This window comes from Sus scrofa, chromosome 13, assembly GCF_000003025.6.
Source record: "Sus scrofa isolate TJ Tabasco breed Duroc chromosome 13, Sscrofa11.1, whole genome shotgun sequence".
Taxonomy (NCBI): Eukaryota; Metazoa; Chordata; class Mammalia; order Artiodactyla; family Suidae; genus Sus; species Sus scrofa.
The window spans coordinates 25,205,016-25,219,341 of NC_010455.5; the positions used below are offsets into that span (position 1 = coordinate 25,205,016).

At 46.1% G+C, this 14,326-nt stretch overlaps 2 protein-coding genes across 11 annotated transcripts in view; one reads left to right on the top strand and one right to left on the bottom strand.

The window, feature by feature from the left end:
- CTNNB1 (catenin beta 1) overlaps positions 1 to 3,299 on the top strand; it is a 44,765-nt gene extending 41,466 nt beyond the window's left edge. For 2 of the 6 annotated variants that reach the window (XM_021068565.1, XM_021068566.1), the window contains 3 exons: positions 937 to 997; positions 2,003 to 2,223; positions 2,685 to 3,297. In XM_021068565.1, the coding sequence (XP_020924224.1) occupies positions 937 to 997; positions 2,003 to 2,211 (270 nt within the window). In that variant the 3' untranslated portion in view covers positions 2,212 to 2,223; positions 2,685 to 3,297. 6 annotated transcript variants of the gene reach the window in all.
- The window catches only part of ULK4 (unc-51 like kinase 4), a 543,576-nt gene continuing 532,124 nt past the window's right edge, over positions 2,875 to 14,326 (bottom strand). For 3 of the 5 annotated variants that reach the window (XM_021070410.1, XM_021070411.1, XM_021070409.1), the window contains 2 exons: positions 11,005 to 11,090; positions 2,875 to 8,041 (listed from right to left, as the gene is read on the bottom strand). In XM_021070410.1, coding sequence (XP_020926069.1) covers positions 7,978 to 8,041; positions 11,005 to 11,090 — 150 coding nt within the window. In that variant the 3' untranslated portion in view covers positions 2,875 to 7,977. The remainder of the gene's footprint in view (positions 8,042 to 11,004; positions 11,091 to 14,326) is intronic. The other 2 variants (XR_002337917.1, XR_002337916.1) reach the window with 2 other exon arrangements.

The following is a 14,326-nucleotide window of genomic DNA, read 5'->3' on the forward strand; positions in this document are numbered from 1 at the left end:
GCGTAGGCTGGCAGCTATAGCTCCGATTGGACCCCTAGCCTGGGAACCTCCATATGCCACAGGAGCGGCCCTAGGAAAGACACACAGATGCACACACACAAAAGAACATTTTTCAAAAGGCTGTTAGGAAAGAAGTAATCATTAAACACTGTTAGGTGGAGGTCACTTTATCAATACTTCTTAAAAAATGCTCAACTTTTCACCTATTTTCTACTCAAATTTCTATTAATTTATTCAGTATTTGTCCTCAGTACAGACTTGTTCACTGAAACATTAGAACCATCCTGAAGGTTTATTCAACTATGGTATATAGGCATAAAGTGAATTATATTTGTTGAATGAATATAGAGAGACCCTACATATGTTGTTAGGTGGGAAAAAAATAAACTGCCAAACTGTAGTATGTTAGTTGGTTTTTTAATAGGCAATCCTAACATGTTCCAACTTGAGCCCTAAACTTCTCACCTACTCCCTTTCTCCAGACCTGTTCCTGTAACAGTTAATGGCAGCTTCATTCTTCTAGCTGCTCAAGCTCTAACTTTTCATATAATAAATCCTGTCAGTAACTGCTACTGAGGATAGACACTGCCTGTTTTGTTTCCTGTTAAATCTCTAGCACTTAGAATAGTGCCTGGCACGTAGTAAGTACTTAATATACATTTGCTGTGAGAATAAATTAGCATTTTTAATAGTATGTGCGGTGAGAAAACATGTTTCTCTAGGTATCAGTGGTTAATCTTTGAAGGGTAGAGTTGAAAGTATTTCTGCATTGTATACTTCTGTATTTTGAAGTAATTATGTATTTTCTAAGTATGTATGTCATATTCGAGTTCTTTGTTCTTTTGTAATCTGAAAGTATATTCTCTATTTTGAAAACACACTTATTTTGAGTTGAGAATTTTCATTTTGCTTCCTTGCCTTGTACTGCTTATCTAGACTGCTGATCTTGGACTTGATATTGGTGCCCAGGGAGAACCCCTTGGATATCGCCAGGATGGTAGGTGACTCACATTTCTTGATTATCTCCAGATCAAGCTAAAGGTCCAAATCTTTGTCAAGAGCTGGTTTGCGCATCTGGGAAACCAGTGTTGGCAATAAAGCGGTGGCAGCAATTAAAGGCAGTTTTAAAATTCTGGAGTCAGCAATATTATCTTTAGTGGAGCACAGGGGATTCTGAGCCATACACTGAGCAAGCAACAGGATCACACCAACAAATACATGTCACTACTCCAGGCCTCTGCAGTGCAGTGCCGGCTTTTTGTTCACCTTTTTGGTCATAGAACCTATAATACCTGTGTCTACAAACCCACTCAGGGAGTGAGAGTACTAGGAAACTTTTGCCACAAGCTCAGATCTGGGATGGGTATTTATAGGGTTGTATTATCAGAGTTTTATGAAAAGCTAATTAAAATCTGGATAATGGCAATAGAATATATTTGGGGTAGACCACTAAAAGCTGTAATTATTCATCTTAAATTTATAATCTTAACCTAGTTTTTCCTAGTTACTAAACCACTAAAGCTCATAAGCCTCTTACCCTGACATGTATATATATGTGTCAACATAAAACATATAAAGGTTTTATTAGAAACTGTTGCATTTTCTCAGTATTTTTATGGGTATCACCTAGACCTTTCAACTAATAGATTATATGTGCCAGACCTTCTTTTTAGTGCCTTCATCTGCTACCACAACCCCTCAGTGCTCATACACAGTATTGCCGCTGTGCTGCTCCTCGGGAATCTGTGTCTCTGCCTTGCTAGGTGCTCCACGTCCAGGATTAGAACCTGCTGGTCTGCCTTTGGTAGAAACAGGCTGTGTAGCCTCACAGGTGGCCTGGCACTGGATAATTACTTAGCTGAAAAGTGCGGAAGTTGAAGAGGTTATAAAGCAGTTCTTCCTGACAAGTTTGCTGCCATTGGAGGCCCCTGACCTCAGTGTTCACTTTTATGTGTTGTCTCCCTCTCTCTTTCTCCCTTGCGCAACCTTGATGCTCTTCTAGATCCCAGCTATCGTTCTTTTCACTCTGGTGGATACGGCCAGGATGCCTTGGGTATGGACCCCATGATGGAGCATGAGATGGGTGGCCACCACCCCGGTGCTGACTATCCAGTTGATGGGCTGCCAGATCTGGGGCATGCCCAGGACCTCATGGATGGGCTGCCTCCAGGTGACAGCAATCAGCTGGCCTGGTTTGATACTGACCTGTAAATCATCCTTTAGGTAAGAAGTTAAAAAAGCCAGTTTGGGTAAAATACTTTTACTCTGCCTACAGAACTTCAGAAAGACTTGGTTGGTAGGGTGGGAGTGGTTTAGGCCTATTTGTAAATCTGCCACAAAAAAGATACATACTTTGAAAGAGATGTCTTAGAACATTTGAATGTTCTCAGATTTCTGGTTGTTCGTGGTCATGTGTGGAAGTTATTAACTTTAATGTTTTTTGCCACAGCTTTTGCAACTTAATACTCAAATGAGTAACATTTGCTGTTTTAAACATTAATAGCAGCCTTTCTCTCTTTATACAGCTGTATTGTCTGAACTTGCATTGTGATTGGCCTGTAGAGTTGCTGAGAGGGCTCGAGGGGTGGGCTGGTATCTCAGAAAGTGCCTGACACACTAACCAAGCTGAGTTTCCTATGGGAACAATTGAAGTAAACTTTTTGTTCTGGTCCTTTTTGGTCGAGGAGTAACAATACAAATGGATTTTGGGAGTGACTCAAGAAGTGAAGAATGCACAAGAATGGATCACAAGATGGAATTTATCAAACTCTAGCCTTGCTTGTTAAAACACTTTTTTTTTAAATATCTGTAATGGTACTGACTTTGCTTGCTTTGAAGTAGCTCTTTCTTTGTTTCTTTCCTTTTTTTGCAGTAACTGTTAGTTTTTTAAGTCTCATAGTGTTAAGTTATAGTGAATACTGCTACAGCAATTTCTAATTTTTAAGAATTGAGTAATGGTGTAGAACACTAATTCATAATCACTCTAATTGTAATCTGAATAAAGTGTAACATTGTGTAGCCTTTTTGTATAAAATAGACAAATAGAAATGGTCCAATTAGTTTCCTTTTTAATATGCTTAAAATAAGCAGGTGGATCTATTTCATGTTTTTGATCAAAAACTTTATTTGGGATATGTATGGTTAGGGTAAATCAGTAAGAGGTGTTATTTGGAACCTTGTTTTGAACAGTTTACCAGTTGCCTTTTATCCCAAAGTTGTTGTAACCTGCTGTGATACAATGCTTCAAGAGAAAATGCGGTTATAAAAATGGTTCAGAATTAAACTTTTAATTCATTCGATTGTGTCATCTTTTTTTTCCTAGAGACTAACTTATTCTCACAAATGACTTATTCAGCTCAACTTCATCATGAGGAAAACACAGTGAAATAATTTAAGTTGTAATGATAGAATTATTTGCCAAGTTTCTCTAGCATGGGACCCTGAGTTAAACTGCATCAAAAGTATTTCAGCCTTGAACATTGATTCTGAGCTTAGGTAAGAGAGGCCACCATCTCCAACTGAAGGACTCTGGGCTGAGAGCTTATGGCCAAGACTCCTTCAGCCTGAATGAGGTCAGGTGTGTAATCTTGCCCGAGTGACCAGAGGCCTCCTCATCCTCAGTTCAAAGGCATCTAGTTCTTGGGCTACACAGAACAAAACTGAAAGCCGCACAGGCACCCCCCCCCCCCCACAAACCCCATCAGATGGTTTCTTTCCATTAAGGTAATCATGAGGAATTAAGTACCTGGATTTGGACTTAAAGCACCTTCACAGACTCATTTGAAGAGGGGAGTTCCTTCAGCTCCGCTTTGAACTGATAATTAAGACAGTTGAAGTGTCGATATTTATCTGAACATAATCAGAACTAGAATGGGCCTTCTTCATGCTGTCTGCCTGGTGAGCCTGTTATCGTGGTGGGAGGTCTGACAGGCTTAGTTCATCCTGGAGGGCAGAGTCAGTAGATCTGTTAGAACTTGTGTCTGGTCTTTAAAATGCGTGAAAGTGTTTTGTGCTTAGGGAGTGCTGTCTCTGATTTACACTGCATTTAAACATATACTCAGTTCCTTTTTTGTTGAAGACCTTTTGTGAAAGCTTCATAAATTCTTCCCTGGGGTCTGTGATGGGGTTGGAGCGGAGACACCTGCATACCTGATAAGGGGCAGTTCTACTTCCAGTGCCTGAGACACAGAGCCAAGGCCGTATTACGAGAAGCTCAGAGCAGCTACTAGTAGGTTAGCAGAGTGAAGATCTTTCATGAGGTCAGCTTTTAACATACAGAACTACAGCATGCTGTTTTATTTAAAGAACTTCTTAAAACCAGGAAACATTTTTTTTTTTTTTTGTCTTTTGGTCTTTTTAGGGTCACACCTGCATATGGAGGTTCCCAGGCTAGGGTTCTAACCAGAGTTGTAGCCGCCGGCCTACACCACAGCCACTGCAACCCCAGATCCGAGCTGCATCTGCGACCTGCAACACCGGATCCTTGACCCACTGAGTGAGGCCAGGGATCAAACCCAAAACCTCATGGTTTCTAGTTGGATTTGTTTCCACTGCACTATGTCGGGAACTCCTGGAAAACATTTTTTAGAGCTTATCTAATATTATTGGAGTTTTGAAGTTCCATTTAAAAACTTAATATGAAGGTTACTCTGATTCAGCAAGGTAGTTAGTTCTGCAGTGTACTTAGAAGGACACAGGGCCAAGAACAGCCAAGACGCTCGTGAAGAATAAAATGGGAAAACTTGTTCTACCAGCCATCAAGACCTAACTCTAAAGGTAGGCGTAGTTAGTGCTGTGATTAATGCTGTAAAGGGCATGTGGACAGAAGTATAGACTAAGGGAACAGAATAAGGTGAAGACAGTAGACACTTAGAGGTAGCTTTGGAGGTCAGTGTGAAAAAGAGGGACTTTAGTAAAAGTATGGTAGCTATTTGGATAAAACTGAAATTAATGCAAAAAAAATATCTATGACCAACAAAATATCAAAAGCCCATGTGTCCAGTAATTGCTTTATCCAGATAAGGAAACGGCCACACTGCAGTAAAAAAAGCTACAGCTTCAACACAATAATATGGGTATATCTATCTCAAATAATGATATTGACCAAGTCAAGTCACAAATGCATGCCATAGGACTTAACTGGTGCAAAAAAATAAAGGGGGGGCACACTCTTTTAAGGAAATCATCCACATTAAACTAAAAAGCAAGGAAATTATTAGATTACTACAGAAATCAGAATAGCGGGTTACCTGGGGACAAAGGTGCAGAGGACATCTGATCCCACTGCAGTTATCACCATTGAGCTGATAAATGAAGCTTTTCCTTGTTGGAGATGTTCTAGACATGAGGCTTTGATCTGGTTATTCGACCATCAAAGATCTTGAGATGAATATGCTCTTTGATTCTTGTTTTCATCAGTGTGATAAAAACAGAAGATCCGAACTGTGCTGTTTGGTTTATAAAATTCAGATAGCTGAAGTGGCTCCACCAAAGTTTTTAATAGTAGGTGAGAATCTTAACCGAACACCCATCAGATACAACTAGAAAATAATGGGGAGGGATGGCAAAAAGGGTAATGCTTCCTTTTTCTTAGCCATCAGAGTCCTTTGTGGAGTAAGCTAGAGGGAGGTGACAGGCTGCCTTTGCCACCTCAGCATCAAGCTTCTGAGGGGCCGGGTGTAAAAAGCCAGTCTTCTTCCAGGTCATGTGAGGACTCCACACCGCCCTGGTCCTTGCTCTACACCAAGGCTTCTCTCGTTGCTGCTCCCCTGCCTCAGCCCCACCAAAGTTTGTAGCTCTTGGGGCCAGTGCCTCCCAAACTTAGGTAAGTCTTGTCCCCACCCTGCTCTAGACAGCTCTCCCAAGAGACCAAGCCCTTTCAGGCTTTTGTGGCTCCTTGCCTCCCCTCCCCTGCCAATTCCTTCCTTACTTAGGCTCTTACCTTAGTCCCTACATAAATTCATATACCAGAGAGATGGGTTTATACATGTTTTTCTGTTGCTGGAAGAGGAAGAAAATAGGGCATTTTGCTTCAAGTGGAAGCAGGAGAAACCCAGCTCCTCTTCTGTCACTCTGAGCAAGAGCCTTAGCCACTAGACTCCCCACTTTCCGAGCTATCCCACAGGAGTAAGACCTGACCTGCATTTGCAGAATTGACCTGAGAACTTCAAGGTAATAATAGTGGAAATATGGTTATAGAGGAAGAGCTAGACCAGTACAAAGAACCCCAAGATGGCAAATTTCATTGCTCCATCCTACAGACCCACTTCCTAAGCTGCAAGATGACTGTCAAGTCTCGGGCCACCATCACTCCAAAAAGAGGGGCAGCTCGCTGAGCACCCACTCAGGCTGTAAGCAGAGGCGGAGTCTTAAAGCATTGGGTGTCCTGTCAATGACAGAAAGAGGGCAGCCTGGTGCAGCCACTTGCTTGGGCCTCTCCATGCAAGGCATGCCCTTGCTGCCTCCTTTGCCCCTCTATCTGCAACTTCACTGCCACCATTCATCCCAAATAGCTAAAGCTCCAAGGTGGTAGGCAGGGGAGGGCCAGTAGGTGCCTTAGCCTCTTACCACTGCCAGAATCCTCAGAACTCTCTTAGGTGGCCAGGGGCCAGCTCTTCTCAGAACTGGAGCCAGCCTGGGAAGCCAAATACAAGGGTATGAGCCTCTTGTGTGGGACAGGGACAGGTTACTGCCCTCAGCCTCCCTCTGCCTACTCAAACAGACTGCTCATGTTCCCCTATCTTTGAGCTCACTAAGACTGGGAAGACAAGAGGCTAAGAAATTTGCTTTGCAGATGGTGGGACTTAAGTGACATACATGCCTTTGATGGAGTGGGGCACAGAGCTGCCATTTTCATTACAAAGCGAAATGGAAGCTGGCATACCAATCCGACCCCAGTGGCACAGTGTGACCAGCTTCCCATGATGCAATAGATGCGGTCACCCAGTGTGCCCGTGTGGCTTCCACTTCTGCCTGCCCTGCCCATCCTACCTGCACAGGCGCTTCTGTCCAGCACAATCCCATCTGGGCCTGGGCAGTGTGTTAGTGGGCAGATCCCCTCTCTCTAAGAAGCCCAGAGCACTGCAGCCACTGATCTAACTCTTTCATTGTGCAGTGGGGAAAACTGAGGCCCCAGGGAGGAGGCCAAGGAATGTTCTCACTTGCTCACTTGGTTGGAGCTGCCCCAGATCCACCCCTACCTTCCTCAATACAACAGTCCAACACCTTGTAGCAGCGTCCATCAAATATTTTCACAGGCTTGACTCTTACAAAGGAGATGCTTAAGGGCGTATTGTGAGCAAGAAGCTGGAAAGAGTTCAAGGATAAAGGCGTCATTGGTAGGAGTTGGGATGATTCTACCTTGATGCCATCGTCCCATCTAGATGGGCAGACCTTCAAGGAAGCCAGCGTTGAGTGTTTTGCATTCCTTTGGGCAAACTTAACTACCTGTGTCCGTTTAGTAGAGTCTTGCCCAATTCTCCTGAGATTCTTGGAATCAGTTCACCCCTGAAATGAAGCAAAGCCAGGCTGGTGAAAGTGGGAGGAAGACAAGAGGCTAAGACTGTTTCCAAAGGCTTGCTCTGGAGCTGTGGCTGGAAGAACATGCCTGCCTAGTCCTGCCTGTTAAATCTCCAGAGGAGAAAGACGCTTAGAGACACCAACAGACTGAGGATGGCAGCTTCTCCTCTTTGATTAGTACAGGCAGTGACCTGCCCCTCTGACAGACCTACCCGTCCACACAGGGAGGAAAAGAACATTGAGACCAGCTAGCAAACCTGGGGTTTCTAGATGTGTTCCACAGGAGATGAGGAGGTCTGTTCTGAGTGGGTTTTCTAGGATCCAGAGCTAGAGCACCTCAGCCCGAGGTTCTGAGTTCAGCTGACTTTATTAGATCCAAATAGAGCTGTAGGTGGCCATGTGGTGAGTGTGTGTAGTCGAGGGTGAGTGCCGCAGGGCTTGTGTTAAGTGCCTTCTTGCCTAGTGTCCAGCAGCTTGGAGGATTTCGAGGGCCAAGGAAGCCACTGCACTGTTGGCCGATGAACTGTGAGAAAAACCAAAGTAAAAACATTTAGTGGAGTTCCCTGATGGGCTAGTAGTTAAAGATTTGGCATTGTCACTGCTGTGGCTCGGGTTCAATCCCTGGCCTGGCGATTTTCATGCTGTGGGTATGGCGAAAAAAACACACAAAACAAAAACACTTGGGCATCTCCAGGTAAAAATGCTTGCTGTCTTCCAAAGGGGCTGGCCTGTTTTGCACCTGAGTATCTGATGGACCAGCTGCTTGCCAGAGCTGCCTGCCCCAAGCAGCATCTTGAGAAGCAGAAACTGGATTCTTAGGACCCCTCAGCCCACAGTCCCACTGGGGCTCAGCACTGGCCCTGCCAGCACCCAAAGTCCGATTCATTTTGGCCAAGTGCACTGATGCTGAGCTCTGAGGGCAAGTCAGGCAGACGGCAGCCAGAGCCTGCCAGCCTGGGGACTGCAATGAGCCTGCCTGGCGCCTGCCTGCAGCTGGCTTGTGCTAACCAGCAGAGATCCCAGTGGCTGACTCTCCTGCTCCATGTGGCCCCTTCCTGGCCAATCAGCCAGCAGCATGAGGTTTCTTCTTCTCATAGGTGTGGATGTGCAATTAAGTGCTTAAAATGGAAACAGTTACAGGAGCAAACTATTTGAGATACACTTAAACGTATGCCTTAACAACTGTTATCAAAGAAAAGTATGGCACATCACAATGTGCCTTGAAGTGTTAAATTAGCTGGTGGCACACTCTTGATTACACAAAAATAAAGCTGTTGCCAAACAACAGGGTGGGGGTGTTACATACAAGAGGTGGGTTGCAGGGGGCTGGGGCTGCAGTCAGAGACTGAAGTGCATTCCTACTCTGCAGGTCAAAGGTCCCAAAGGATGCGGGAATGCACTTGAACTAGGCCTGTTCCCAGCTGAGGCCAGGCTAGTCCCATGGAGCCATGCTGCCCACCCAACCTGCCAGAGCAGCCCTAGGGCTGGGGGAGTGGGGTGGGCAGTGACCAATAAGGAGGGCACACCAACCTGACAAGGTCCCATCAGTATAGAAGGCTGCCATTTATTCACTCTTGGTCAACTTAAAAACCCATCTGAACAAAGGTCAAATAAGACAACCTCAGAGCAGCAACCTGCAGACCCATATGAGATCTGCCTGGTGTAGATGTGTCTGTTGCTGGAGTCTTACATGTGGGTACAGAAGAGGCCACCACCTTCAGGGAGCCTTGTTTTGACACATTTGGTCTTAATTTGGGTTCAGCTCTCCCAAACTGGTGCAGCATGAGGATGTGCTGGCTTTGGCACCTGCTGGGTGAGGAGTCCCACAGAGGCAGGCCCTGGGGAGCTCCTAGGAGCTACCTATCAACTCCACGTCTCCAAGTGGCTCTCCTATCCCTCCCCAGCACAAACCTGCTTGTAGGGTCTGCATCTCAGCTGTCTGTTCAAGGCCAGGGTCCCTACTGCTCATAAACCAGTCTAGCAGAAAGTCTATGGCCCCACCAGGGGAGCCACTGTCCACACCTTAACCATAGTGGCCCCTCTCATCCAAGTCAGCCTGTCCTTCCCCTCAGCTCATAGGAACCAGGGATAAGAACCCATGTCTTTAGCTTAAGCTAAAGAGGAAAGGGGGTGGGGGTGGGGTAGCCCAGGAGATGCTGTCCCCCTCCCCCACCCAAATCAATTAGTGCAAAGAGGCTGGTTGGAGCTGAGCCTTCTCCACAGACTCTCCTTCTCAGCAATATCTCAACCACCTATTTTTTCCCCCATTAATACAAAATCCAAAACACCAGGAAGCAGATTTCAGAGAACCCTGTGGTTCTGAAAACAAACTACCAGGAAATTCCAGGCACCATCCCATGTCATGCACACCCAGTAAAGGCCAGGCACCCCTTAGCCGGGTGGGTCCTTCTCCCCAGGGCAAGGAGAGCAACTGGGGCTCAGGGATCACCATATCCTCCAGCCACCTCACTCGCTCTGGGGACAGTGCATCCACTGAGTCATTTAATCAAACCACCTGAGTCCTCCCCACCTCACCATGGCCAGGCACCAGCACTGTCACAGGCAGTGAGCCATTGTACTCAGGTGACTAAAGGGTGGATGATACCTGGGGGCAATTTTCTCTGTACCCCATGCAATTTTTCTTTTGTCACTTGGCACTAACATTTTAAATAAACTAAAACTCATCAGCCTTACTACCTCCACCCCCACCCCTGCCACCACCTCTCAAGTTCAGGGAGTGCAGGGGCAGGGGGTAGTCATGGGAAGAACCCTCCCAGCGCTCTGATCACCCCAGCATCAGCACCACCTTGGGGCTGGCTGAGATGCCAGTTCCTCCCTCCACAGCCATCAGCAGGTTCCTGGGTGACAGGGCTGCCCTTGTCTCTGCACCTCACTCCTGAGATGTTCTAGACATACTGACTGTGGAGCTGAGGACTGGGAGGCTGACCTAACCTCTTACAGTCAGCTTCTTGGTATCTCATAGTCTATTCTGGGGATTCAAATTTTCCCTCTGAAGGCAGCCGGGACTGTTGAGCAGGCTGAGCTGTGTTCTGACCCCAGCATTTCAGACCCTCTCCAATGTGGTGGTGATAATGGTGCCTCTGCTGATGGGGCCATGCATGCATGCGCAGGCCAGGTGCTGCTTTCCTTAGGAGGAGGGTCGTCACATATCCCTCCTGGTGTCCCCTCCCACTTGGTCATAACCCTCCACCCACACACACCTCAGTCCCTATAGATGGGACTATTGCCACTCCCACCCCCAGCAGGGCTAGGATATCCTACTTATCTCCCTCCCATGACCTCCCCTACCAGGGGGCTGGAGGGGCAGAGTGGCCCGTCCCACACTGGGAGGAGTCTCAGTGGGCAATGACGGGCTCGATGGTGATGGTCCCTGGGGGAGGGGAGAGGAGAAAAGAATGGGTGAGAGTATTTGCTGAGCCCACTCGTGCTCCGAACAGCTCCTCCTGGCCGTCCTGGGCTCCTCACCCGCCATCCGGGGCCAGCCACTCCAGAGCCCGCAGGAGGCTGCCTGCATGCTTGAGGCTTTCGAGGTGCTTCTCACTGGAGGTGATCTGCAAGGGAGGAAGACGAAAATGGTTGGCTGGCCCATCCCCAACATGCTGCATGCCCCCACCCCCACCCCAAGTCTCAGACTCTGTGTGTTATAGGACAGAGCCCAGAGCCCCAGTGTACTGCTGACCCCTGAGACAGAAGCAGACATGGGCAACACTTGGGAGTGAGCTGGAGATGTGCCAGGTAAGGATGGGGTGCCTCCTGTCAGTCCCTCGGGGGGTGGGGGTGGGGATTGTGTTCTGGGAACCTGAACATTTCGGTTAAAGCTAATTATGGGTAAACAAACGTTCCAGTTGTCAGTTCCTGGACCCAGTGTGCCTACTGTCCCAAGCCTAACACAATCTCTTTCATAACAATGGAAGGATGATGATTCTGGGTTCCCAATGACCTCGGGATCCTGGGAGAAGGAAATGACACAGGTCCTACCCAGGAACCTGGGGAAGTCCTGCCATGGTCCTGGGAGAAAGAGAGGAAGACCTTTGGGCATCCTTGACTCTGTGGCAACATATGCAGAATCAAAAACTCTCAGGGTTGGAAGGGACCTGGATACATGCTGACCCAACCCAGGATCCCAGAGACTCCTAATTCAGCCCCTCCATAGAACATTCCATGCCCTACAAGACAGAGGAGATAAGGCTTTAGGAATGAACCTGAATTCTAGTATTAGAGTTGCTCTTCTTAATTCACAATTTGTGTCCTATTTTTATCTTTGTTATTTTTAAATATTTTCTAGGACTTCTCTTATGGCTCAGTGGGTTAAGGATCCAGCATTGTCACTGCAGCAGCTCCACTTACTGCTGTGGCGTGGGTTTGATCCCTGGCCCGGGGAACTTCTGCCTACTGCGGGTGTGGCCAAAAAAGAAAAAAAAAAATTCTAATAAACGCTTCTGTGGCGCTTCACATTTCAGAAGGCTCTGAGGTTTCCTGTACATTTTCTCACTTAACTCTTTTCAACAGCCCCTTGCAAGGTAAGGACGTAGTATGTTTTATAGATGAGGTAACTGAGGCTTAGTGAGACGCAGGGGCCACTAGAGCAGTCACAGGGAGCCTGATCCTAAACCCACATGAGGCTGGAACCAGGCTGGCCTCAGCTGCCCTCATCCTTCTCTGTCTTTCCACATGATCACAGCAACCAAGGCTAGATCATCCTCTCCCTAGTTCTCAAGAAGAGGCTGAGCATTTTGTAACCAATCATTCATGGTAATAGGAAGGTCAAAGGGGGTAAATAGACCTTCATGTGGACTCTGAATTACATGTGAATGAATCTGCACCTCCACTGAGACCCTTACCCGGCTTCCTGAGGGTGGCAGGGACCAGCTGCCAGCCCTACTGCCATCAGCTGTAATTTCGGCAAAGATTTGCATCTGAAAAGAGCTGCATGTAAATCTGTTCTGAAATTACCCCCAACTGGATGAGTTCAAAAGGCTGCTGTTGGAAGATGTCAGCTGTAGTTCAATTATGTCTGAAGCAAACACCAGCTTACCCTGAAAGGGTCTTCGCTGAGGACTCCTACCTAATTCTCCTCAAAACTGTGCCTCACACAGCTCAGTCGAGCTACATCCAGACTCTCTGCCCTGACCAGCCCGACTCAGGGATTTGTGTATGAGACGCGGTGCTCCAAGGAAATCACCCCACAAGTGGCAAAGAAACAAGACTCCATTCCCTTACAAGGCCAGATGGAAGATGCAAATAGACGAGATCAGGCGCAGTCAGGGAGGAGAAGGGGACCCAGAAGGTGCGAATAGAAAACACAGTGAAAATAACGTGATCAAAGAAAGAGACCAAAATAGCATCTACTGTAGCTGACATAAATGTAAGCATAAGCAAAGCCAAAAGAATTAATTGAAAACTATGCGATTTGGCCACTAACCCAAACTCTTATTAACAACGTCAACTGGTGTCCTATCTATAAAGATGAGTTAATTAGAAAATTAAAATTTTAAATAGTATCAGTCAGAGGTTCCAGGGGAAGACAAAGAAAATACATGCCACTCTTTCTCTCCACATAAAACCTGAGCAGAATGCAGAGCACAGCTGTTGGAGAGCACTGAAAAGTAAATGGCACTGGCAGACTGGGGAAGGATACCACAACCAGGGCACCATCATGTCTTTCCTCCCGTACAGCCCATCACGAACTGATGAACACAGCCAAGCTGCAGGGTGAGCATCGAGGGGCAGGAGAGAGAGCTCCAGGAGAAGCAAGGCTTGGGGAATGGGAAAGGAAACTTCCCAAAGCTCAGAAAGTGGAGATGAAACCCCGCTTCCTTTTCCTCACTTCTCTTTGGCCCCAGGTCCCAGGCAATTCTGTGGTGGCCGTGGTGGCCATCAGCCAAAACCCCCTCTCTCTCTGTTCTCACACTGTTTGGCCCAGACACAACTATTGAGGAAGTGAGCAGCGGAGGGGAACCCAGGAAAAGTACTGGGGAGGCAATAGGGAAAAACTCAAGAAAGCAACCCTATAAAATTGTTTATCAACTCCTAGGCTCACCCTCGACCTGTGCTGGTGAAAAAAAGAGATGCTACACAAACATGAACCAACAGAAAGCTAGAGTGGCTATGTTAATATCAGGCAAAGAAGACTTTAGAACAAAGAAAATGACCAGGGATAAAGACATAATATTTTGATAAAAGGGTTCTGTCACCAAAAGATATAACAATAAATGTGTTTGCATTTAATAACAGAAACTTAAAATACACAAAGCAAGGGAAAAACAGACAAATCCACAATTTTCTTGAAAGGAAAAACAGACAAATCCACAATTTCAGTTGCAGACTTCAAAACTACTCTCATAGTGAAAAAGGAACCCTCCTACACTGTTGGTGGGACTGTAAGTAGGCTGGTGCAACCACTATGGAGAATAGTATGGAGGTTCCTTAAAAAACTAAAAAATAGAACTATCATATTACCCAGCAATCATGCTCCTGGGCATATATCCGGAGAAAACCATAATCTGAAAAGATACCTGCATTCCTATGTTCACAGCAGCATTGTTTATAGTAGCCAAGACATGAGTGCAACCTAAATGTCTATCAATGGAGAAATGGATATAGAAGATGTGGTAAATATATACTGTGGAATATTACTCAGCCATAAAAAATAAAATAATGCCATTTGTAGCAACATGGATGGACCTAGAGTTTATCAGACTAAGTAAAGTTAGTCAGATAGTGAAAGACAAACATCATATGATCACTTATATGTGGAATCTCAAAAAAGGATAAGGATACAAATGAA